Raw genomic sequence first — 26,500 nt, forward strand, 5'->3', positions numbered from 1 at the left:
CTTTACCTTGTTGTCCACACCCTGTCCCAGTAGGAGATAAGTGCTTCATTTCATTTGACACAGAAAGGGTATTACAAAACTTTGAGCTGTTTTTTGAACCAGAACAGATAATCACGCTGTCTTTCAACATTCAGGAACATGTGACTGGCTCATTGTGTTTCTGTCTCCAGGAATACCACTTTGGGTCATTGTAACACAATAGTCTTATTCCAAAGAATACCCTTGCTCACATAGCCATTCCTTGTATACCTGAATGTCGTGCATTATGGAACAGCATATTTTCTCTCATCACAATTAACAAGTCTGTGTCCAACCCAAGAAGAAAAAGGTGAGTCATTTATCATCCAGTACTTTAATCAAATTGAAAAGCAACTCTAGACATCTTTTTTACATTGCACTCAAGTTTTCAAGACGTTACGAATGTTGAACTTCATTTTTTTTTTGTCAGGATTACAAATGTAAAGCACATACAGTGTCACAAAGGAAATACTTATTCCAGAAGTATGTGTTGCGCTGTATTTACATTTTTTTACATTCACTTAAACCTCCAACTGCCTCTTCAACCGTCTTTTAAAGTCTCATAAAGCAACTACAGTGGTTCTCTCTAGAGTGGGGAGGAAGAACAATGTTTGAACAGAAGCATGCATCATACCAGGAACAGTCAGGAGGAACTCAGAGTTACAAAAGAGGACGAGTAGATCAGAGCAAAAGCATCTTTTAAGAGATAGAAAGAAAACTTGGTACAAAAAGAAGTATTCCTCCAGCTTCAACAAGACATGACAAGCTACTGGATCACTGGTTCTGCCCTGCCCGAAGACACCAGCATAATGCCCTCTAATGCCACTCAGGGAAGTCCTTAGTTTGCATTACATATATTATTATCATTAGGAAAGTGTGTTCGGTTTTACAACGTCAACTCCCAATTATGTTCCTGACAAGAGGAGAATAACAAATATTCACACCTAACAACTAAACACCCATTTCAATAAGTAATGCCCTACGTCAGTCGACTGTTAAGATGAACAAAATGTAAATACCAGATCTTTATTCTGAACTTTGTTAAATTCTGAAGAATTTAACAATGTAAGGACCAACCACTTTCTGTACAACAGCATAAAAAATCTGCCACATAGCTTCCTGAGAGTTGTGACCTAACTTCAACAATCCATTAATAGTAAAAATAATTTTAAAATAATGGAAAATAAACAAATTCACGTTGATTTTCAGACAAGCAAACCGCACCACATACATTTCACAATCTGTTTCTCCAGTGTCAGAAGTCACTGATACTCTAGAAAGGACACACAGCCGTTTTCTCTAATAATGTCAACACTGAAAATTAATTCAGTAAGATATGATGTCAATACCAACTGAATTCAAATGTCAGTTGGCATAGGCATCATCATATCAATCACAGTGCACGAACATCGAACACGAAGTGCTTACATTTTCAGATTAGACTAATTTAAAAGACTGGCAAGTCTACCAGAAAATGCTGTCCATTAAATTTGTAAACAGACACACAAAGAGATAATGCACACAGGTAAAACAAGGAAAGTGGATTTTTTAAATCATGAGGTAGATGGAAAACTTGATTTCATTTTGATTAGACAGGAACTGTGTTGAATTCGAATGGTTCACCACTGCAGGGGCTGGATTAATTCAAGATGTAATGCAGGTTTGCTATCAAAACACCAAATATTTTTCAGTAATACCAGTGGGTTCTTCAGCATCAGAAACACATTAAAACTTTAAATTACACTACCGTTCATTAAAATGAACAAATAATGTACACATGAGTTCATGTTACTTCTGAGGGCAGCTATATCATTGTTTCTCCCTCAGCACGGCCACAACTGACTAAGAAAATGAAAATGTTTTTTTAAATAAATAAATACAAATTTAAAATGAAAGAGAGATTTTCTTCAGTCATTTAGCAGACGCTTTTATCCAAAGAGTATCCAGAGATGGCCAACGGGCCAGTGGCATCCAGCTTCACAGCAGACTGACTTCATTTAGTCCCACTGCACACAGCCCAAGGAACTAGGTAACTCTGAAAAATCAAAGCTAAAGGATGTCTACTGGCAGATTGCACTATTTTGAGATTTGAGGACACAAAGGACGGCTAACCTTGGTCAAGCAGGGCTTAGATGATCCTTAGAAGATAAGGGGCTTGATCACTTACAGTATATACATTTCAAGCAGGGTCTCTATACACTGTACAATCATACAACAAAACCATATACACAATATCCCAAATGTCACCATATTAAACATATTTACATACTTATTGTCAATAACGTTAATATCTCAATTCACATCTTCACTTCCTAAACAGGTTCCCACATGCCTACCCCCCTCCAATCACTTCCTTCTGCTTCATCAGTTAACATACGAGGCTAGTAGCCGTCTAACAACTTAAAAGGGTCAGTTAGAGAGAGTGTAAGTAGAGACCCATTGGTGTACCTCTGGTTTCTTTGCTCTACAAAAGGGAAGTATACATTTGAGTCTAGATCCAAACTACCCAGCAACAATGGTGACTAGCCTTTTCTGTACCATGTGGGTCTGGTTGAACTAGTCTTATCTTCTGCAGTGTGCTGGTTACACTAGGTGTTCACAACTTTACTAGGGGAAACACATTAACAACCTGATGAGAGGCTATGGTCTGAAAGAGAAGGCTCTTCGTTGACCCTCGTTTTCACATTGACCAATGCTAGTCTCGTACAATCCTGGACAAAACCTCATACCGTGAACTAAACTCTGGCCACAGCGACTCATCAGAAGTAGAAAATCCTTCACGTGGGGAGAGCGTTTAGCGTGACAAAGACACAGGTCAGGGATCAGGAGGGGGAAGGTGTCGAGGAGATACGAACCACGCGTCTCTCCCCGTCGCAGGTGCCAGCGGTTGCTAGGTCTGCCTGTTGCCGTGCATCAGTGGGATGATGTAGACTGAGATATCGTCCCCAGATCCCAGCCGGTCGTTAGCTATCCTCCAGCCACGGTCCCTTAGCACTCCTCGCGCCCGCATCACCAGGTCCTGGGCCGCCATGGTGTACCTGGGGGGAACCAGGCTGTTAGAACTCTCGCCACGCTCACATCACTGTACGAGTCCCTAGCACCTGTCTTCAGCCAAACACACATGACAGGAACCCCAGAGAACTTAAGACAGGGACCAAAAGTTTTATAAATGAGCATGATTACTACAAGATAGCAACGCTTTTTTTTGGGGGGGGTTTAAGCTGTGACCTGTGACATCAGCTGAGCCGTGAAAGGAACGTGCCTGTGAGGGTCGTCAGGGCCACAGTTGGCAAGGAAACCGGTGATGGCCTCGTTCACCTCCTGGTTGGACAGGACGTCCCACAGCCCGTCTGTTCCCAACACCAGGACATCATCTGCCCCGTGCTGGTACTGTGTCAGCGGGTACACCTTCACCTGGAGGCGCAGGGGAGACAGGAAGTGATGGCGCAAGGGAGACAGGAAGTGGTGACGCAGAGGGGAGACAGGTAGTGATGGCGCGAGGGAGACAGGAAGTGATGGAGGGGGGAGACAGGAAGTGATGATTGGCGCTGTATCAAGATATACAGTACACACATTCTTCCTGGAGATTGTGATCAATACGTGTCCTGTGTAGGGAGAGGGAATCTGTGAAGGAATCATGCCCTTCTTACAGCCCACTGTTTCTGTTTAGTCACATGAACAGTAGGTACCATGGTAACACTTGAGAGTCGGGTGTAATAAGAGGTAGTTAATAGGTAATAAGGCCTTAATCAATCTTATTACACATATTGATGTTAGTAAGCATCTTATACAGGCCCATTACCTAACACTTATCTTACGATAACACTAACCCTAGCCCTAACCCTTACTAATATTACTGACACTTCTTTGGTGTAATTAACACAAACTAATGTTCATAAGCATGTTATAAGTGCCTTATTACCCATTAACTATTGCTTATTACAAGCATTTGGATTAAAATGGTTATCATTATCATTTGTTTAAACAAGCAACCTTGTTTGGCAGCTTTAGAGACTTAAGATAGTCTCTTTATATTTTTCTGACATCACACAACAGGCTCAAAAAGTTTCCAGAAAGTCTGAATAACTGCTTCTTGCGTGTTCCTCTTTGGGTGTGAGACAAAGTAACAAACTACAGTAACTTCACTAGTTTCTCCATGAGAAGCTTCTCACCTTACTCAGGTAGCAGAAGCTAAAACCGGTTAAATCCTGCCTCTATTATACACACGGTCAACAGGAAGAACCTTGACCTTCAGTCAACCCTGTGACCCCTCCCTGTCAGTTTGTGAGGGAAGAACAGACGCATCTTCCATATGTATCGACTCTGTATTTACTGTCGTCTCGGAGGAGCCAGGCGCGGGCAGACAACTCGTCGGAGGGAAGGAAACATGTTCAAAAGAAAGCACGTCCATGCTGAACCAGGACTGAACTCTGTGGTTCTGAATTAAAGATCAAGAGAGAGAAGGAGAGCCGTCTGACTCCTGGAGGGATGGAGTACGTGTACGATATGCGATTACGAGGTTAGTACTCTTTTTGAAAGACGGAGACTGCGATGTGTCTGCAATGATCAAACCAGACTCCTGGTATTCACCCTCCAGTTCATCACCCTCCAGTTCAGGATACAGTCCATCATTTATTAATCACAGTAATTATCATCATTGAACCATCATCCAACCGAGACTTACAGTCATTCATACAAGGAAGAATAACATGAATGGTATATAATACCAACTTTTATATAAACAGGCAATACTTTACCTCAGGGCAGCAGGAAAGGAAGGGCTTGATGTAGATGTTGGAGTCGTGGACTTTAAGGTCATGGTCTCCCAAGCCCCTGGTAACCCCAATCGTTGCCAGAACACGAGCCTGCAAAGATCATCACATACCCGTTTTGAAAACGAACCCTCTCTGGAGGTCAACTACCTCTCTCTGGAGGTCAACTAACTCTCTCTGGAGGTCAACTAACTCTCTCTGGAGGTCAACTAACTCTCTGTGTAGGTCAACTAACTGTCTCTCTGGAGGTCAACTAACTCTCTGTGTAGGTCAACTAACTGTCTCTCTGGAGGTCAACTACCTCTCTCTGGAGGTCAACTAACCTTCTCTGGAGGTCAACTACCTCTCTCTGGAGGTCAACTACCTCTCTCTGGAGGTCAACTAACCTTCTCTGGAGGTCAGAATGCTCTTTGTTTTGGCAACTATTTAAAATGTTTGTCTGCTATTGTTTCCAAGGTTAATTGGTCTCAGTTCACCTCTGACTCGGAGTGGTGCTGCCTTAACTCAGTCAGTCCATGGAATGGAGTTACGTTACAAATGAACACATTTGGTTCACTATAGATGTATAAATATAACATACCCTTGTACTCAGTCTTAAAACAGGTGAGTTATATGTTAATGCGTGTCCTAATGAGAAAGGTTTACTGCACTACCTGTCCTAAGACCTAACCTAGTCTTGGTACATCTCAAACCGATCCGTCAGTTTACTACATCACTTCAAGCCAAGCTGCCGGTCTCAATAGCTCTACTAAATAATGGCCCTCGTTGAGCACTTCCTCAGAGATGTTCCACCACAATCAGCAGAAGGGCATCCCGGGGGGCATCTGATGGGCATGGATTACCCGCATTAAGGCAAATAAACACAAGCTCTTCATTAAAAACAAAGCACATCAGAAAAGGGTGCTGCCTCTAATGTGCCGGAAGGGGGATTGTTCATGGCTCTGTGAAGCAACTGAAAAGCATCTCCGCGTCTTCCAGCCCTCTGAATCCTTAACGACCTCCTCGGCTCCAGACTCAGTCTGCTCTCATTTCCACGCTGTGAGCACCACTGGATGTGCAAATCACTGCCACATCTCCAGCTGGCAGCGGGTGCAGGGCCAGGAAGCCAGGCTAAATGAAAATATATATCATTAACATCCGAGTGAGGAGGTGGATGGAAGGAACTGTACAGCATAAAGCCAGACCAGCACCAGCCGGTGATCAGGATACACAACAAACAAGGCAGCGAGGGATGAGGAGAGGATGAGTGTTTTAAAGTAAAGACCCTCAGGCAGAGAACAAGAAATACCCTGGGATTAAATCACTAAGTGTGGCAAGCTTTGAACTGCTCCTGCGTCCATACCAGACACAACCCCCCCCCCCCTCGCTCTCTCTTTCCTATCAATTCATCCCTCCCTTCACACACTCACCCTTCTCCTGACTTCACTTCAAACGCAGGACTGACGGACGGACTGAGGGACTATTCCAGGTTTGTGACAGGCAGTGTCCCAGACAACACTCTGGGGTGATATACACTGGTCCACACACACACACGCACACGCACACACACACATACACGCACACACACACACACACACACACACACACACCAGCAGCTCTAGGCTGTGTGTGGAGTGAGAGAGCAGAGTGGATAAACATGGTGCTTCTCCTTCAAAGCGTTATAACCTCTGTATACCTGGAGCAGGAGCTACTCGCCGAGTTCACAAACCTGGCGCCCCTGGCTGAGTTCACAAACCTGGCGCCCCTGGGTGAGGAACAGGGATACACCTTAACAGCACCTTGAAAAGCCACAGTATTTCTCTAGCTGGACTGAAGGCATGATGAAGAGACACCAGGTCGTTACTGCAGGCGGAGCTAGCGCTCTCTCGCCCCAGGTGACGGAGGGTGCCCAGATGAGCCGTGGGCCCCGAGGCGAGGCAGACTGCGGGGGCCCCGAGGCGAGGCAGACTGCGGGGGCCGCAGAGCGGGCAGACAGGCGAGCGGCCGCTGACCTCACCTTCTTCCCTTCGCCGTAGATTAGGGGAAACTTCAAGTCGTCGTCCTCGATGGTTTTATACGCCCTGCGCAGAGGAGAGAGGACAGAGGACTTTAATGGGTTTTTGTTTTACGGCTGGCAGTGTGTGCACGCTCTGCAGCCTCACAGCCTCCCACAGCCTCAGAGCCTCCCACAGCCTCAGAGCCTCCCACAGCCTCAGAGCCTCCCACAGCCTCAGAGCCTCCCACAGCCTCAGAGCCTCCCACAGCCTCAGCGCCTCCCACAGCCTCAGAGCCTCCCACAGCCTCAGAGCCTCCCACAGCCTCAGAGCCTCCCACAGCCTCAGAGCCTCCCACAGCCTCAGAGCCTCCCACAGCCTCAGAGCCTCCCACAGGGCCCTCGCTGCAGACCACAAAGTGCTGGGAAGAAAGAGAGGCTGTAAAAAAATAATATATATAAATATATATAAAAACACAGACAAGACAGATGAAAGATGGAGACAGGGCCTTAGCATATCTCTGTTCTGTACTCCCCTCTCTGACTCGTCTTATGGAACTCTCCCTTGTGATACACACTTGCAAAATGCCACTGAATATGTAAGATGCTCTTGTTTGGGTGTGTGTACGTCAATGTGCAGTGTGTGTGTGCAGTGTGTGCGTGTGTGTTTACGTTCGGCCCATATTCACCCATTCTCTGAGCGAACTTAAACTTCCCCCACTCATGAATAATTCACCATAATCATCTGACTAGGCGAACATATGAACCTTTTCCATTTAAACATTCCAAGCCTATGGTGAGTGCATGTACAGGTGATTACAGTGTAAGTAAGTAAGTAAGACTTTATTTATATAGCACTTTTCATACAAGAATTGCAGCTCAAAGTGCTTTACATAAAATCAACAAAAACAATAATACAAGTGTTGATCTAAAACGTTTAACAAACCAAACTAGCCGCACTCTATCTGCGGTCTCTCGAATCCATCTTAGATCCGAGCTGCCACTTGCAGTTTCTAATACACAAACATGACTCTAATACACAAACATGACGTAGGGGCCCCCTTCACTGTTCAAGAAGGTCTGTGCACTCAAACTGCACACACGGCACTATTCTCCGCCAATTTGCATGTTTTTTTCCCTCTGCAACAGTCCTCTATACAGCTTGACCAAAAACAGACACTCGAGCCACTAGTGATAAACCATCCAGAACACAACCTGAGAGGACTTAGCCCCCTCTCGCCTACGTCACACCTGGCTCTGGGAATGTGGAAACCAGCATCTGTGTATGGAAGCAGTCCATACCTTGTCAAATGCAGTTCAGCTGTGTGGCTGTAAAGAGGATTAGCAAGGAGCGGGATGGTTTTTAGATGACTGGTTTCACTTGGGGAGACCATATGTTTCCACCCTGGGCATGCGGGACTGCAGCACTCAGCACTTCTCTGTCAGCGAGCAGAGCAGCTCTCTGGAAGGCTCGACTGGGAGAGCTGGAACGCGGCCCTCGATCCAGACAACACAGACCGCTTATAACAGTCAAACTACAGCAGACAGTCAAACTGCAGCAGACAGTCAAACTACAGCGGACAGTCAAACTACAGCGGACAGTCAAACTACAGCGGACAGTCAAACTACAGCAGACAGTCAAACTGCAGCAGACAGTCAAACTGCAGCGGACAGTCAAACTGCAGCGGACAGTCAAACTGCAGCAGACAGTCAAACTGCAGCGGACAGTCAAACTGCAGCAGACAGTCAAACTACAGCAGACAGTCAAACTACAGCGGACAGTGAATGTGCTCCCTCACCTCCTCTTTATTATTTCAGTTTGCAGGCCAGAAATTCCCAGAGCCAGTAACTTGACTCTGTTTCATGGAGACGGTGTCTGTCACACTGAAGCTGACATGCGTGTGACGGTGGGACTGTGATTCATTAATCCTGCTCCCGGAACAGTCACCTCGCTCCCCCTCATAACTCAATAACAAACAGTCTGGCAGTAAGAAACAACATTCCCAAGCTGCAGCACTGTTTGACCACAACAGGAACGCTCTCACATTCAAGGTTGATTTAGCAACCAACGTCGTGGTCTGAGAACAGAGGAAGGAGGGAGGGAGGGACAGAAGGGAGGGGGAAGGGGGGAAGGCCTGAAGGGAGGGGAGTGGAGGAGGGGAGGTTGGTCAGAGGAATGGAAAAGGAGGAGGGGATGTAAAGAGAGGAGAGGGAAGGGCAGGAGGGGGAGTGAGTGAGTGAGGAAGGGAGGGAGGGAGGGAAGAAAGAAAGGGAGGGGAAGAAGGGAGGGGTGGAAGAGGAGTAAGGGAGGGGGGAGGAAGAGACAGGAGGAAGGGAGAGAGGGAGGTATGGAAGCTCAGTATGAGCCCTTCTGAGGGCATGGAGAGATGGGCAGGGGAGAGCAGTGATCTCATCTCTTAGGAACAGACAGTACTGCTGCTCTGTGCAGAGAGGTGACAGAAACACAAGCTTTACGTGATCAGTATCTCAATGCCAAACACACACACAGCATCATGCACACATACTAACACACACACACACACACACCAACATGCACACATACTAACACATACATACTAACACACAAACAGCAATAAACTCTGGAGTGACATTGAACAGCTAGCGGAATTGTGTCCTCGTTCAAACATACTGGTACTCTAGATGATCAAGAAGACATCAAATAAACGTCTGCCAAACCTCTATGGACGAACGATATCTTGGATATAGGGACCGATCCTCAGTACAGTCCTTTTCTAAATACAGACTGAACTTACGTTTCACTGAGTCCCCAACAGGCTCTGGAGAGGAGGGAAGATTAGAGGAAGGAGAGGAGTAACAGAAGAGATGGAGTTAGTTGTGACAGTGAAGAAGTTTGAGGAATTCACCCATCTCTCTCTCCTCTGTTCCTGGGGTGGAGGGAGGGTAGATGCTGGAGGGGTGGGGTACCACAGACATAGCTTGAGAATATGAGAGGCCGTCTGAGCTAAACTACTGAAAAACTTGCTCATACACATGCACTAGGGCCTACCTTTTGCCAAATACCTCAACACGTTTGCTGGTTCAGATTAGAAAATATATATATAGTACAGGTTCTTTTAAAGCAGGGAGTCAGGTGGCTGAGCGGTTAGGGAAACGGGCTAGTAATCAGAAGGTTGCCAGTTCGATTCCCGGCCGTGTCAAATGACGTTGTGTCCTTGGGCAAGGCACTTCACCCTACTTGCCTCGGGGGGAATGTCCCTGTACTTACTGTAAGTCGCTCTGGATAAGAGCGTCTGCTAAATGACTAAATGTAAATGTAATGTAAAGCGGTCATTGACTGCAAAACCGAGTTTACCTTGTAGTAGTTGAATAACGACAGTTCGGTGGGTAAAATGGGCATACAGTGAACCTCAAAGTCCATTGACACTTCTTTCCTATGCAAATCTCACACCTTCTCTTTTTCTCTCTCCCCCCCACCTCTCTCTCTCTCCCCCCCCACCTCTCTCTCTCTCTCCCCCCACCTCTCTCTCTCCCCCCCCACCTCTCTCTCTCTCTCCCCCACCTCTCTCTCTCTCTCTCCCCCCACCTCTCTCTCTCCCCCCACCTCTCTCTCTCTCCCCCCACCTCTCTGTCTCTCCCCCCCACCTCTCTCTCTCCCCCCACCTCTCTCTCTCCCCCCACCTCTCTCTCTCTCCCCCCACCTCTCTGTCTCTCCCCCCCACCTCTCTCTCTCCCCCCACCTCTCTCTCTCCCCCCACCTCTCTCTCTCTCCCCCCACCTCTCTCTCTCTCCCCCACCTCTCTCTCTCTCCCCCCACCTCTCTCTCTCTCTCCCCCCACCTCTCTCTCTCTCTCCCCCCACCTCTCTCTCTCTCTCCCCACCTCTCTCTCTCTCCCCACCTCTCTCTCTCTCCCCCCACCTCTCTCTCTCTCCCCCCACCTCTCTCTCTCTCCCCCACCTCTCTCTCCCCCCCACCTCTCTCTCTCTCCACCCACCTCTCTCTCTCCCCCCACCTCTCTCTCTCCCCCCACCTCTCTCTCTCTCCCCCCCACCTCTCTCTCTCTCCCCCCCACCTCTCTCTCTCTCCCCCCACCTCTCTCTCTCCCCCCACCTCTCTCTCTCTCCCCCCACCTCTCTCTCTCTCCCCCCACCTCTCTTTCTCTCCCCCACCTCTCTCTCTCCCCCACCTCTCTCTCTCTCTCTCCCCCCACCTCTCTCTCTCCCCCCCACCTAGACTTCGATCAGTGCGAACTAAAATAAATCCGTCTTCACAATGTCCAAACATAACAATGTGTGCATCTTGTTTTTTCTTTTCAAGTCTTAAGCAGCAAGCGTGCTGAGGTATTAGGTTAAGCAGCTCTGCCTTCATTTTACAGTGACTTACAGATGCACTGAAACAAACTTGCAGGCGCACTGAAAATTGTCTCCTCGCCCACCTTCTCTCTCTCCCCCCCTTTTCTCTCTCCCCCTCCCTTCTCTCTCTCTCTTCCCCTTCTTTCTCTTCTAAATTAATGAATTACTAATGAAAATTACTTATTTTAATGTGTTGATTCAAGATGTATTGGCATGACATCAGTACAACAGTGCTAAAGAACAACTGATGAGTTCATGTGTATGAGCAAGCTTTTCAGTAGTTTCGCCCTAGACGGCCTCTCATATGAGAACCCTGGTCTGTCATTCATCACCGCCCCCACACGCACTCCTCCCAGCCCGGCTCGGCCGCCCTGACTACACATCACCCACCTTCCTTCCTACCTCTCCTCCTTCTTTCATTCTCCCGTTTCTGCAACACATCCATCTCTCGTTAGCTCTCCAACTTCGCTTCTCTCCCTCTCTCTAATCCCTCCCTCTCCTCTTCTCTCCCTCTCTCTCTCCCCCTATATCCCTCCCTCTCCTCTTCCTCTCTCTCCCCCTCTATCCCTCCCTCTCCTCTTCCCTCCCTCTCAGCCCATCCTGCCCTGTCGCCTGGCTTCCCTGCCTGCTGGGGTGTTTGAGGATATAGAACATGCACACAGTCAAACATCCATCAACTGAACAAGGGCCTGAACACACGTCTCTCCTGGGAGGGAGGGAGGGAGGGAGGGAGGGAGGGAGGGAAGGAGGGAAGGAGGGAAGGAGGGAAGGAGGGAAGGAGGGAAGGAGGGAGGCTCACGGACGTAGTTAGATAACACACCACTAAGGCATCTGAACACACATCAAAGTGTAAGTGGCTCCAGCAACTCTCAGGCAGCAGATGAGACTATCAGAATTGTTTCGCAAATGCTTGAGTGTGTCTTTGAACATGAATAGTCTGAACATCTAAAAAGGCTTCTGGAACCTTCCAGAGAGGCTTGTCGTGAGAAGCTGGTCTCGCTCTGTGTCCAGTCCGGAATGTGACTCGGTGAAATACGGTTCCAGTTCTAGTCCTCCTGACTGTTAAAGCAGAGCTGAGTTAGAACCGGATTAAAAATATATTATGTGTCTGAGTGTGCGAGACAGGCAGCTAGTTGGACTGAGAGTTCTGGAAGCAGGAAGCAGTCAGAGTCCTGACCTACATCTGCTCACACAGAACCTGCTTCAGGCAACACTGACACAGCCCTGCTCACTGACACAGCCCTGCTCACAGACACAGCCCTGCTCACAGACACAGCCCTGCTCACTGACACAGCTCTGCTCACTGACACAGTCCTGCTCACTGACACAGCTCTGCTCACTGACACAGCCCTGCTCACAGACACAGCCCTGCTCACAGACACAGCCCTGCTCACTGACACAGCCCTGCTCACAGACACAGTCCTGCTCACAGACACAGCCCTGCTCACAGACACAGCCCTGCTCACTGACACAGCCCTGCTCACAGACACAGTCCTGCTCACAGACACAGCCCTGCTCACAGACACAGCTCTGCTCACAGACACAGCCCTGCTCACTGACACAGTCCTGCTCACAGACACAGCCCTGCTCACTGACACAGCTCTGCTCACTGACACAGCCTGCTCACAGACACAGCCCTGCTCACAGACACAGTCCTGCTCACTGACACAGTCCTGCTCACAGACACAGCCCTGCTCACAGACACAGCCCTGCTCACAGACACAGCCCTGCTCACAGACACAGCCCTGCTCACTGACACAGCCCTGCTCACTGACACAGCCCTGCTCACTGACACAGCTCTGCTCACAGACACAGCCCTGCTCACTGACACAGCTCTGCTCACTGACACAGCTCTGCTCACTGACACAGCCCTGCTCACAGACACAGCCCTGCTCAGTCACCTCCCTCACACAGAGATGCTCCCCTCTGACAGCCGTCCTTGAGGTTCCCTCACTTGGATGCAGCTAATCAAATGTCGCAGCCACATTCAGATACTCGGTACAGTGCAGTGCCCCGTCATTGAATTCTTATTTCAAGGTTCCGGACAAAAAGGGAGACAGAGAGACTGTTGATGATGGCAATTTCCATGCTATCGGTGCAAGGTTATTTGTGAAACTTTGGAATGTGACGTTATGATGTGAGATGGTGCCAGACACAGTGGCTCATCTGACCCTAGGGCACGAGGAAGCACAACACACACACACACACCACGCACACAACACAACACACACACACAAACACACAACACACACCACACACACACACAACAAAGTACGGGAGCAGCAGAGGAGACTCACCAGTAGGGATGCGTATTGATAAGATTTTAACGATTCCGACTCCTTATCAATTCCTGCTTATCGATTCGATTCCTTATCGATTTTCTTATCGATTTTCCCCTCTACAGCCATAGGTCTGTGCGTCCTGCACCTCCCCACACACAAACTCGTTCTAAACAAATTTCTCAAACTGGCTTTGACTGGCTCTGAAATGAGCTAATACCTACCACCTCTAGGCCTCTTCAGGCCTCTGTTTTCAAAACAAAATCTAGTCGGAGATAGAAACTTTCAGTTTCCTTGTGTTCAAGCTTCTATTACTCAACACCAGTAGGACTTACAGGGGTCCTAACAACAGGGGAAATAACTTCAGTGTCACCTTTCAAAAGAGACCATTTTACATGCATGTACTCCAAATGGTTCAACAACAGCTTTCAATGTACTTTGGGTATGTTTAGGCGTTTTCAGTCACATTTAACAGGACTATTAAAAGGTTAAACAATTAAAATGCTAAGTTTAATAATGGATTAAAAATCGATATGCTCAGTTTAATAATGGGACACGCGAACGTTTGCTGATAACACACGCCACCCCGATAACTTGAAATGATCAATAAGATCAATACTAATGGGAGACGAATGCCGGAGCTAAAATGTATGCTTCAAACGACGGGACAGAAGATAACTAGGTCGACTATACACAATAAAGGCAAATTGCTTCACACAGTAACAAGTGGTTGTGATCACTTTTGAGCAGTTTAGCTCTACCTTAGATAGTTAGAGATTAAGCGCGAACGTTAGCTGCGCTGCTGCATGCATCGAACACATGACGTTCCAGTAACTTCATTCCATGCTGTGTGTTCAAATGCTTCTTCATATTTGTAGTATTTCCTCCCTTCGACGAAATAGACTTTTTACACGCGTTACAAGTGACGTTGTTGTCATTTTGTCGTGAAATACAACCAAACTTTAGAACGCTTCTTCCTAGTTGCCATGTTTTCTGCAGTCTGTCTGAATAAACTATAAAAGTTCGCGCATGCGCAACGGCACAGAGAATCGTTAACAGAATCGTTAAGGAATTTTGCTAGCGATTCCAAGGAATCGATTCACTGGGAACCGGTTCTAAACAAGAACCGGTTCTCGATACCCATCCCTACTCACCAGCCAGACATGGTGAAGTCTCGATACAGCATCCTCTTCCCCACTTCCTTCCTCTGCACTCGTCTGGGGAACTCCAGGTGGGTGAACTCGTTCCCCAGCAGGTGGGGCTGCATGTAGGCCTACAGGAGAGGAGACGAGGGGGAACGAGAGGGAGAGAGTGACATGGCACGAGGGAAAGGGAAAACAATCCCGTGGTCTACAGAGCGGGCGCAGAGCAGGGTAGCTGGAGAGATAAGCATAGTACCCGTCCCCGAGGGAGAGAGTGTGGAACGTCTTGTAAGATCTGGCAGCTGTGTGGAATCAATGAGGGCTCAGGGTAAGTGACTCTTACCAGGAACTGCAGCCGCTGTCTCTCTGACTCTGGAGTGAACTCTGTTGACATGGCGATGACCTCTCCAGCCCGGATAATGATGGCTCTGAGACAGCCAGGGAGACAAAACAAGGATTGTTTATTTTGGATTGTTACGGCTGGCGCGGATTTCAGGGAGGGTGGCCTGATGAGGAGGGGTGCATATCGGCTTAGACGTGTGAGTGTGTACGAGTGTGTGTGTAACGTATGTTAGTGTGTGTGTGTGTGTACTGTGTGTTAGCGTGTGTGTGTGTTAGCGTGTGTGTGTACTGTGTGTTAGCGTGTGTACTGTGTGTTAGCGTGTGTACTGTGTGTTAGCGTGTGTGTGTGTACTGTGTGTTAGCGTGTGTGTGTGTACTGTGTGTTAGCGTGTGTGTGTTCTGTGTGTTAGCGTGTGTGTGTGTGTTCTGTGTGTTAGACTCACCTACTGTCTCCAGCATTCCCAACATAGAGTTTCCCCAGTAAGAAGATCACCGCCAGAGCAGTACAGCCTCCAGAGATGTTGAACACCATCTTGTCTCTCTCAATCTGCGCATCCTGCACACACACACACACACACACATACAGAAGAATACCTATGCAATTAAAGGGGGTATTTAATTTATTATACCTATAGCCTGTTAAAAGCTAACTCAGTCTGCTGTTGAAAGGTAACCTCTTCTGCTGTAGCAGAGGAGCTACGACATACTGATTTAATATGTGATATTAGTCAGGATGGGATGTATGACTGTAGGAGCAGCGTGCGATACAGAGCAGGATGATGAAACGCAGAGAGACAAGGTGTTGGAGAGATGCTCCTTATTACGCTGGGGGATTAGGAGATTAACTTTGTGCTAATTAAACCAGGATATGATTCAAAAATCTATAGCATAAATTATTTATTTTAATAGTTAATCTGTCACTGAATGAATCCATTTGAATCATGCAGGTCTGCCACACAATGTAACATGTCTGGAATCTAAATGCTGGTTGAGGAAGAGTGTGGAAGAGCTTAGAGGTGTTTAACAGTCTGCACTGCTGTTCTGCTCGTTATGTGTGCATGTAAAACTGACTGATGCACAACCTCATGTATCTACTGGGTACCAAAACACATCGCTCCTTGTGGAACACACATGCACAGAGTCAGATGGCTGAGCGGTTAGGGAATCGGGCTGTTAATCAGATGGTTGCCGGTTCGTGCAAAATAACGTTGTGTCCTTGGGCACGGCACTTCTCCCTACTTGCCACGTTCAGGTAGGTCTGTTGTGTGTGTGTGTGTGTGTTACGCCCTGTTGACGGAGAGAAACATTTAAAAAGAGTGAGAGAGAGAGACAGTGAGAGAGAGTGGGAGAGAGAGAGTGTGTAGGAGAGAGAGAAAGAAAGAGTGTAGGAGGGAGAGAGAGAGTGTAGGAGGGAGAGAGAGAGAGAGTGTAGGAGGGAGAGAGAGTGGGGGAGAGAGATAAAGAGAAAAAAGAGTGTGTGAGAGAGAGAGAGAGAGAGAGAGAGAGAGAGAGAGAGAGAGAGAGAGAGAGAGAGAGAGAGAGAGAGAGAGAGAGAGAAGATGGTGTCCTTCAACCTAAGATGAAATATGAATGCAGATCAATGCATACATTTCTCCTGCAATCAGCTGTCAGAGCCGCCAACATCAATAATAAACGTATCTAAATCTGTACACAGTCCCCTTTTAGAATCCCTCATCCAAGACACCAGGCGAGGTCACGAGCCACACTCCCTGTGGCACAGCTAGCTCGTGGGGTTAGCTCGTGGGTTGGCTAGTGGCTGGACACCTTAGGGATCTGGAAGTGGGGGATCTAATTTCTCAGTCATCCTGTTCCCAGTAGAATTGAGTGATAATCCAGAGTGCGCTGGTGTGTGTCTGGTGTTTACACCACGTCCCTGCCTGTTTAGCAGTCTCTGGCAGCGTTTCCATAGGAATGCGGTGATTCATGTCAGTAGAGAATTATCAGCTCTGGAGGATACTTGACAAGATAAGCTCACCACGGTGAACTCTGAGACAGAGTTACCCAAACATGAACCGCCTCAAAGTCATAGAGAGAGAGAGACAGAAAGAGGGAGAGAGAGAGACAGAAAGAGGGAGAGAGAGACAGAGGGAGGGAGGGAGGGAGGGTGGGTGGCGGAGACAGAGAGATAAACAGAAAGACTGAGCTTTAGAGAGAAATGAGACGCTAACTTGATCATGTATAAAAACAGGATCGGGCTAAACATTTAGGAAAATTATAATCAGATTTTCACCCCAAGGTCTAAATCCCAGTCAGTTGTTCAGAATCAAAGCTAAACAAGTGAAATCCAACTCTGCTCTTATATTCAACAGCATGCTAGCCTCCTCTCCGCACACAGCTTTTCTCTTTCCAACCATCTCATTCCAACCATCTCATTCCAACCATCTCATTCCAACCATCTCATTCCAACCATCTCATTCCAACCATCTCATTCCAACCATCTCATTCCAACCATCTCTTTCCTTGTGTGTCACTGACTGTGTCCCAGCAGCCCTCTCGGTAAAGTGCACAGGTGCAGCAATAATGGTGCAATAACGGTGCCTCGATGGAGCTGATTCAGTCAGACTCCCCCAGATAAAATAGTTGACTTCACACCGCCATCTAGTGGAGATGAAACAAGCAGACCTCCCTGTGTCAGGATGTAGCATGTTTACATGAACGCATGCCATGCCCGAGAAACCCTGCCTAAACATCTATTTCCTGTAGGCTCATTTCTTATATGAATAACTATGGCACTCTGGCAGTGTGTAAATGTATTCTAGAATCATCTGTTTCCATATGTAAATAAATAGGAAGAGAGAACCTGCATGAAAGACGTTACACGGCAAATTCAGGAACACAGGTGGCTGTTCACGTGTGATCTGTGTTCACGTGTGATCTGTGTTCACGTGTGATCTGTGTTCACGTGTGATCTGTGTTCACGTGTGATCTGTGTTCACGTGTGATCTGTGTTCACGTGTGATCTGTGTTCACATGTGATCTGTGTTCTCACGTGATCTCTGTTCACACGTGATCTCACGTTGCATCCGCGCACAGTCACACAAGAAGCCCACTGCCAATGCCAGCTCCGCTCAGCCAGATGAAAATCTACCAGGCCAAGTGAGCTGAACAGCTCTTATGATTCGACAGCAATATGTTTAACTGATCCAAGCAACAATCTTTAGACCTTCTTGACCTCTTTTCCTTCAGAACCGTGAACCCCTCCCTGGCTCTGCCTCTAACCCCTTTAACCTTGGACCGACTGTGCAGCAGAGCTAGATTCCGACCTCAGACTGGGCCAGAATACTAGAGCTGAATACTGGCTGACTGAATAGACAACGAACGGACTCACTGGCTGGCTGGCTGACACTATATGCTGCTGGTTTGAAGGAATCAGCTACAGATAATGGATATGAGAGAGAGAGAGAGAGATAAAGAGAGATAAAGAGAGAGAGACAGAGAGAGAGTAGGTGCAGTGTCTTATCTTCAGCTTCCAGCTGTTTGACACCCACTCCTCTGTGGGAGCTGCCTCTGGATCCCTCCAATCAGAGCACATCTCACCCTGTCACACTGGCTCCCTCCAATCAGAGCACATCTCACCCTGTCACACTGGCTCCCTCCAATCAGAGCACATCTCACTCTGTCACACTGGCTCCCTCCAATCAGAGCACATCTCACCCTGTCACACTGGCTCCCTCCAATCAGAGCACATCTCACCCTGTCACACTGGCTCCCTCCAATCAGAGCACATCTCACCCTGTCACACTGGCTCCCTCCAATCAGAGCACATCTCACCCTGTCACACTGGCTCCCTCCAATCAGAGCACATCTCACCCTGTCACACTGGCTCCCTCCAATCAGAGCACATCTCACCCTGACACACTGGCTCCCTCCAATCAGAGCACATCTCACCCTGTCACACTGGCTCCCTCCAATCAGAGCACATCTCACCCTGTCACATTGGGTAGAAGTGACCTATAAATAACTCCAGATTAGGCTGCATGTGTCAGCATACACATACATTTCTATATCCATAAACATTTGTATGTATGACGTTTAAACAGCAGTTCCCAATTGCACTGCTGGTAATGAACCAATACAGCAATAAATGTTCAGAGACTTATAGAGGACGTCTAATGCGTGGTTAGCACATGAGGCACCGTCGCTATAAGCAGAGTGTAAATGACTGGATGTGACTAGTTGTAGCAGAGTGTAAATTACTGGATGTGACTAGTTGTAGCAGAGTGTAATGACTGGATGTGACTAGTTGTAGCAGAGTGTAATGACTGGATGTGACTAGTTCTAGCAGAGTGTAATGACTGGATGTGACTAGTTCTAGCAGAGTGTAAATGACTGGATGTGACTAGCTCTAGCAGAGTGTAATGACTGGATGTGACTAGCTCTAGCAGAGTGTAATGACTGGATGTGACTAGCTCTAGCAGAGTGTAATGACTGGATGTGACTAGCTCTAGCAGAGTGTAATGACTGGATGTGACTAGTTCTAGCAGAGTGTAATGACTGGATGTGACTAGCTCTAGCAGAGTGTAATGACTGGATGTGACTAGCTCTAGCAGAGTGTAATGACTGGATGTGACTAGCTCTAGCAGAGTGTAATGACTGGATGTGACTAGCTCTAGCAGAGTGTAAATGACTGGATGTGACTAGTTGTAGCAGAGTGTAATGACTGGATGTGACTAGCTCTAGCAGAGTGTAATGACTGGATGTGACTAGTTGTAGCAGAGTGTAATGACTGGATGTGACTAGTTTTAGCAGAGTGTAATGACTGGATGTGACTAGTTCTAGCAGAGTGTAATGACTGGATGTGACTAGCTCTAGCAGAGTGTAATGACTGGATGTGACTAGCTCTAGCAGAGTGTAATGACTGGATGTGACTAGCTCTAGCAGAGTGTAATGACTGGTCCTACCATGTCCTTGAAGGCGTTCTCGATGGCTCCGATCACCATGCTCTCGTGCTGGACCTTCTTCTCGGTAAAGAAGCGCGTCGGCGGGGGGCAGGGGGACCCTGGGGCCCCCGCGGCCCCCCTGAGTGAGGCGGCCCTGGTGAGGGCCCGGTGGGAGGTGGGGGTGAGGTGGTGGTTGGTGGGCTCCTCCCCCTGGCAGGTGGGGGGCGGCACGGACGGGTTTTGGAGGACGTCCCACACCTCCTGAAGGTGTTCCACGATGTGGTGCTGCAGGAGGCGAGAGGCCACCACCGCGGCGCCGGACCCCGCGTGGCCGTCGAACATGGCCCAGTAGTGAAGCGTCAGGCCCTCGCAATCCTGGAAGTGCACACACACCTTAAACCTTGTCATTCCAACCCTAAAATCCCTTGATAAAGGAACATCTGGAGGGGTCAAGGGGGGGTCAGTGGGGCAGGGGGTCTGGAGGGGTCAGGGGGGTCTGGAGGGGTCAGGGGGGGTCTGGTGGGGTCTTGGGGGGGGCAGGGGGGTCTGGTGGGGGGGCAGGGGGGTCTGGTGGGGTCTAGGGGGGGGGCAGGGGGGTCTGGTGGGGTCTTGGGGGGGGCAGGGGGGTCTGGAGGGGTCTTGGGGGGGGGCAGGGGGGTCTGGTGGGGGGGCAGGGGGGTCTGGTGGGGTCTAGGGGGGGGCAGGGGGGTCTGGTGGGGTCTTGGGGGGGGCAGGGGGGTCTGGTGGGGGGGCAGGGGGGTCTGGTGGGAGGGCAGGGGGGTCTGGTGGGGTCTTGGGGGGGGCAGGGGGGTCTGGAGGGGTCTTGGGGGGGGGGCAGGGGGGTCTGGTGGGGGGGCAGGGGGGTCTGGTGGGGGGGCAGGGGGGTCTGGTGGGGTCTAGGGGGGGGCAGGGGGGTCTGGTGGGGTCTTGGGGGGGGCAGGGGGGTCTGGTGGGGTCTTGGGGGGGCAGGGGGGTCTGGTGGGGTCTTTGGGGGGGCAGGGGGGTCTGGTGGGGTCTTGGAGGGGTCTGGGGGACTCACAGTGTTCTCCCTCGGGCCCAGGCCCTCTCCGTTGGGCAGGGACGACCTCCTCCTGCTGGTGGGGGTCCTGTTGGGGGTGGAGCTCCCCACGTGTCTCTTCTTAAGCACCAGAACCTCACAGCACGCCTGGTCCTCATTCAGTGGGCTCTTCCCCGCGTTGATCACCCTGCAGAACAGGCACACGCGTTACACAGACACGTACAGCACTGGGGTCAAGTCCTACGCACACATTTTGAAATGTTTAAAGTAAAGCAAAAAATGCTTTAAGAAATAATGACAAACAGAATACACATTTTTACATTGTCTAGTAGTAGTAAATGTTTTACATTTTGTATTTAAGATTCTTGTTGTTTATCGTATGCATCTTCCTGCCATAGTAAATTCCTTGTTTGTGTAAACCTTTGATTCTGATGGTAATTCTGAGATTAATCAGAAATTCTCTCCACATTGGACGTTTCTACTGCCACAAAAAGTCAGAAGATAAAATAATATTGTATGTAAGACAATATTCATGTGAAAAATATTGGGAAAGAAAGAGAATGAGAGAGTAAGAGAGAGTGCTGAAGAACCAGAAAGCACCGAACAAACCCTAACCTGATGCTACAGGAAGGTTCAGAGGAGAGCATTCTCCTCGTATCAGAGGCTGAACTTGTTGGAGGCCAAGCCTGTGATATTCAGAACACAACATCCTCCCTGAACCACTCAAACCCAGGAGACAGCCATGCCCTGAGCGAGGCGCGAGGTCCGAGACACCGCAGACCTGTCATCTTGGGTTACCTCGTTCTTCCCCTTGCTCACATTCGGGGCCTTCCCAACTCTGACCTCAATAGTCATGTCTGTCTGGGAACATTTGGAGGTTTGAGTCTTTCTGCGTGGTTGTTCATGACCATCTTCGACAAAAAGGAAACTTTGTTTTCTCAGGGACTGAAACAAATCAAGCTAAAAGACAGAAGGTGGAAATGTTGTCAAGAGGGCCTTGCTTATGTGAACTGTGTTAGAAGGCAGTGCTTATGAGGATGTTTGAGCAAAACTGCCAACCACACAATGCCTGCGTGACAGTTCCTCCTCCAGTCCCAGAGAGCTGGTGTTTTCTCCTCCAGTCCCAGAGAGCTGGTGTTTTCTCCTCCAGTCCCAGAGAGCTGGTGTTTTCTCCTCCAGTCCCAGAGAGCTGGTGTTTTCTCCTCCAGTCCCAGAGAGCTCGTGTTTTCTCCTCCAGTCCCAGAGAGCTCGTGTTTTCTCCTCCAGTCCCAGAGAGCTCGTGTTTTCTCCTCCAGTCCCAGAGCTCGTGTTTTCTCCTCCAGTCCCAGAGAGCTCGTGTTTTCTCCTCCAGTCCCAGAGAGCTGGTGTTTTCTCCTCCAGTCCCAGAGAGCTGGTGTTTTCTCCTCCAGTCCCAGAGAGCTCGTGTTTTCTCCTCCAGTCCCCAGGCGTTTTCAAAGCCCTGGCACGTCTAGTCTAGGCCGGACAGAGAGCATTTCCACAACAATTAGCAATCAGTCCTTTCCACCTCCAAAGTGCAACAGACAGACAGAGCGGTCGCTATAAATCACTGTTCTCGATGAGTGGATAATTGTTCTTCTACATCCTGCTTGTGTTCTCGTTATCTTAACGCACAAGCCCAGAAGCCGAGATGGGTATCAGGAACATCACTTCACGAGGATGTGATGCTCTACGACCCTGGAAGGCCACTGAACACTGCAATCACGGGTCACATGATCACCATAATTATCTGCACACTAAAGTACCTACCAGACTACCAGACCTCACTCTCAGTGGAAATAGAAGGATGTGATGCTTTATCAAGACATACTTCTAGACAAAACACAACCTCAAACTTACAAGCAAACAAAACTATTAGGTTTTATGGGTGAGAAATTATTTCTGACCCCATGAAATGACTCACTTCCGCTAAAGATTTACATCAGTTAACTTTATCCAGGTGAAGCCACTGACCATGCGAGCTGAACTGTGTGAAGTGAAACTGCCTCGTTCTTTCCACAGTGAACTAGGAAAACAAACCTGGCTGGACCCTTGTGAATCAGATAGGGAAGAGAAACGGGCTCAGATAGAGAACACAGGCTGTGTCATGTGATGTGCCTGCTGGCCATCTGTGTGTGTGTGTGTGTGTGTCATACAGTACCACTCGGGTGCTCTCTGTGTGTGTGTGTGTGTGTGTATCATACTGTACCGTTGTGTGGCCTGTGTGTGTGTGTGTGTCGTACAGTACCACTCGGGTGCTCTCTGTGTGTGTGTGTGTCGTACAGTACCACTCGGGTGCTCTGTGTGTGTGTGTGTGTATCGTACTGTACCGTTGTGTGGCCTGTGTGTGTGTGTGTTGTACCGTACCACTTGAGTGCCGTGTGTGTGTACATGACTGTCATTCCCTCAGACATGCAGTCAGCACAACAGCTCTGCCCCTTCCAACAGGCGCACGCATCGACTCAACCATCGACCTGCTTGTATCGAGTTCATTAGTGCCGTGCTGTCAGTCAGAGGTTAGAGACTGACTCATTCCATAGAGGAGGGAGAGGAAACGGTGGAAAAGAACAGAAACACAGAGCTGGTGAGAAAGAGGGGGAGGGGGTCAGGGAGTTTATATATGCAGGGAAATGAGAGAGAGAGCGGCAATCTGACAGGAGAGAAAGATCCGGACTCTGAGTCATGAGGCGTTGTTGACTATGAGCACTGGGGAGAGAGAGCATCACCGGGGTCAGGAGAGGGTGCTCCGGAAACACCACCTCACGTCTTACCCTTCTCCATTCGTCAGAGCTCCGAGACTCACAGATCCCTCTTGTGGAAAATGTTAGCTACGGGACCATGCCTTCCTCATGCTGTTTACTCCCATAAGTGGATCACATCATCTCAATATGGGCACGCCCGCTGGCAGCGAGGGCACAGATTTCACAACAACATGGCCTGCTGGTCAAACAGCTGTTGACTAATCCCCCAGCCTGCTGGCCTGTGCTACAGAGAAACTGTGATGCATGCATGCCACATGCTCACAGGGTTTAAATGTGCTGAGGCTGTGACAATGCCTGAACTTCGCTTCCAAAATTAAGTCACAAAGTGTTTGGTGAATAAAATGTCTTTGTTGTGGTGAACTTGGTTGGTGTGTAGGAAAACTATCAGAAGACAAAGACCAGGTTGGCTGATGTATAAGGGTGGATGAATGCCAGCTGACTCGTTATGGTCCACTCAGACGAGGGACACTTGTACATCTTAGGGTGTGTTGACACATTTCTTCTCTCTTGATTCGGACCAAAAGATGTAACGATACATTTAGTCCTGGTTCACTTAGCATTCACACTGGCATTTTTAACACTGAACCTAAACAAAAGGCATAAGGTTAAGGTCACAATCTGATTGGACAGCTTTGACGTTTAGATGTCTTTGGTCCATGTTGCGTTCATCTAACAATCAAACCCCACCAGAGTTTGTTTGGAAACGGACCGATTCAGCTGGTCTCGGCCCGCTTGTTTGGTGCACACCAAGGTTCAAATGACAGCATTCACACTTGTTGAAATCAACCGCACTAACAGAGCAATCGCACCCGAGTTTGTTGTAATGGAACCAAACCTGCCAGGTGGGTTCAGCTGCTTGAGTTCAAGTTGTAACACAAGAGGCAGGCAGACAGACCCTGGAACCATTTACAAAAATGGAGAGTCTTTTCAACTCAATAACCCATCTCATCTGAGAAATGGAAAAGCAATGGAAAGCTGAGAGTATCGATTAAATTATTAGGTAGGAAAACCATCCATCTGTTTGGATAACGGACATGCACCTCGAAGTATAGTCTATGGAAGAAAAAAAACATATTTGAATGATTTTAGGTGGATTACTCCCTGATATTATGTGTGATTTTATATGCAAGCTTAAATTGAAATAAAAATGTTGTCTGTTAAGTGTTATTCTAACACCAACATGTGTGCCTGTCTGTCTGTTGGAAACAGTGTAAGAATAGGGTACTTTAGGTTTACAGTGCAGCAGTGCATTCAAGTCATGCAAATTAAGTAGATATTCTATTTCCGTTTCCTTCAGATGAAAAAGTTTTACATTTTAACGTACATTTTACGTTTTACATAGTTTTTTTTGCTTCAACTTCTTAGAGAAGCGCAGACTTCCCTCTTTAAGGCATGAACCAGGTAAACAAGTTGTCCTTTCATAAAAGGAAGTGCAAACTGCAACTGCTTCCAGACAGCCAGAGGTACAGTACTTAGTCATGTGCATGGCCAACATGGAAATATACTAAAATTGTAATAATTTGCATTTGAGTAGCTGTAAAAATGACACACTAGGTGGACACATCGCTCTGTTGTTGACTGAAGTGAAAATGAAAATATTATTTTGTAAGGTAAATATTGAATAAGTTAATATTGACTGTCCTTTTCTGAAAACGGAAGGATATTCCATGTTATGCATTACCCAGATCTCCAATACAATTCAATAGTAAACCAAGTAGCAACATGAATATTTTAAGATCACATTGTATCGGTTTTTACCGTAAAGACTTAAGGCCTTCTTTGCTTTTAACGTCCCCTCTATTCTTCAGTATATACTGTATGCCCACTTCATGTCAACAATTCAGCAAGACGTGAACTAGGCTAGGCTATATTACACCCTGATCCATCCTTGCGGTAAATGCGCACAATTGGATGCTGATGTTTACATTTGCGGTTCCAAGTAGCGCACTAAGCTAGCTAGGTATTTAAAGCGACGTTAAGCTCAAATTTGCAACGATTGGTCTATACTTACTCTGCATAACCAGTGGCCCATGGCAATCGTTCTGTCTCCTTTAAAATGAGGATTGGTCTCGCTATGTGATCCGCTGAGCATTCAATTTCATCCTGTGACAGTCCAAGGAACTCCGGTCTTGAGTAAGGGAATTTTAACGGCAAATCCGATCCGCCGAGATGGTCACCATTCGAGCTACCTGCCATCATTCCTCCCATAAAATTAGCCACCGCTGATTTCACCCGTGTGAGCATGGTCTTGCAGCAGCAGTAAATGTCCAACTGTTTAATGTTAAGCGCGGGTCCCCTCACCCAAATACCCCCCTTGCACGGCGACGCGCTGAAAGCGGGCCGACTGTTTCGTAGTCTGCGCCTCTCCAATTCATTCAGTCCAAGATGAACGCGGAAATAAACTCATGATGAACACAGTCATGTGACCAACCAGTTGATGGTTTTAGCCTAGTTCAAAGGTAGTTTCCTGGAATGCTGTGGTTTAACCCGGTATAATGCTTATTGTGGGTAATTTTCCTTCTCGAGATCCATTCATCTAACATTTTATTTTAAATCTAGTAGCCGTGATTCGATCAAGATAGTCTACAGAAGACCATCACAGACCTCAGTTTGCTCCGCTTCTTTGTAGTCACTCAAAGGACTTGGGAGGGGGGGGGGGGGGGGGGGGGTAGGGAATATTTCTCAAAATGGGAAAAATAAATACATCTAATACATTCGGAATATAACGGCCAGATTTACCCAGAACAACACCCCCCATCAAATACTGTCTAGACAAGAAGGCTACTTCAGTAGCTGAATAAGGAATCAACTGCATATAGTCACCAATTACTGTCTGAGTGCCTTCAAAGAAAAATACTCATTATAGTACGAAAGTTGCTCCTTTGAGAATTAATTAACTCTAGAGACGCTACAGATGCGAACTGGCTCAAAATAGCCATACATAATGAATGAGATTGTAGAGCGC

General features: G+C 47.9%; 1 protein-coding gene across 1 annotated transcript; it reads right to left on the reverse strand.

Moving 5' to 3' along the window:
• Nucleotides 1–336: 336 nt before the first annotated feature.
• Nucleotides 337–25,900, reverse strand: ppm1h (protein phosphatase, Mg2+/Mn2+ dependent, 1H). Its single transcript, XM_067235332.1, has 10 exons — nucleotides 25,547–25,900; nucleotides 20,798–20,963; nucleotides 19,780–20,133; nucleotides 15,301–15,413; nucleotides 14,859–14,943; nucleotides 14,528–14,646; nucleotides 6,787–6,850; nucleotides 4,776–4,883; nucleotides 3,281–3,432; nucleotides 337–3,056 (listed from the first exon to the last, which is right to left on the reverse strand). The coding sequence occupies exons 1-10, from the start codon at nucleotides 25,777–25,779 to the stop codon at nucleotides 2,909–2,911; spliced, it is 1,542 nt and encodes a 513-aa protein (XP_067091433.1). The 5' UTR covers nucleotides 25,780–25,900; the 3' UTR covers nucleotides 337–2,908.
• Nucleotides 25,901–26,500: the final 600 nt, after the last annotated feature.

Source organism: Osmerus mordax, chromosome 4 (genome assembly GCF_038355195.1).
Source record: "Osmerus mordax isolate fOsmMor3 chromosome 4, fOsmMor3.pri, whole genome shotgun sequence".
NCBI classification, from domain to species: domain Eukaryota; kingdom Metazoa; phylum Chordata; class Actinopteri; order Osmeriformes; family Osmeridae; genus Osmerus; species Osmerus mordax.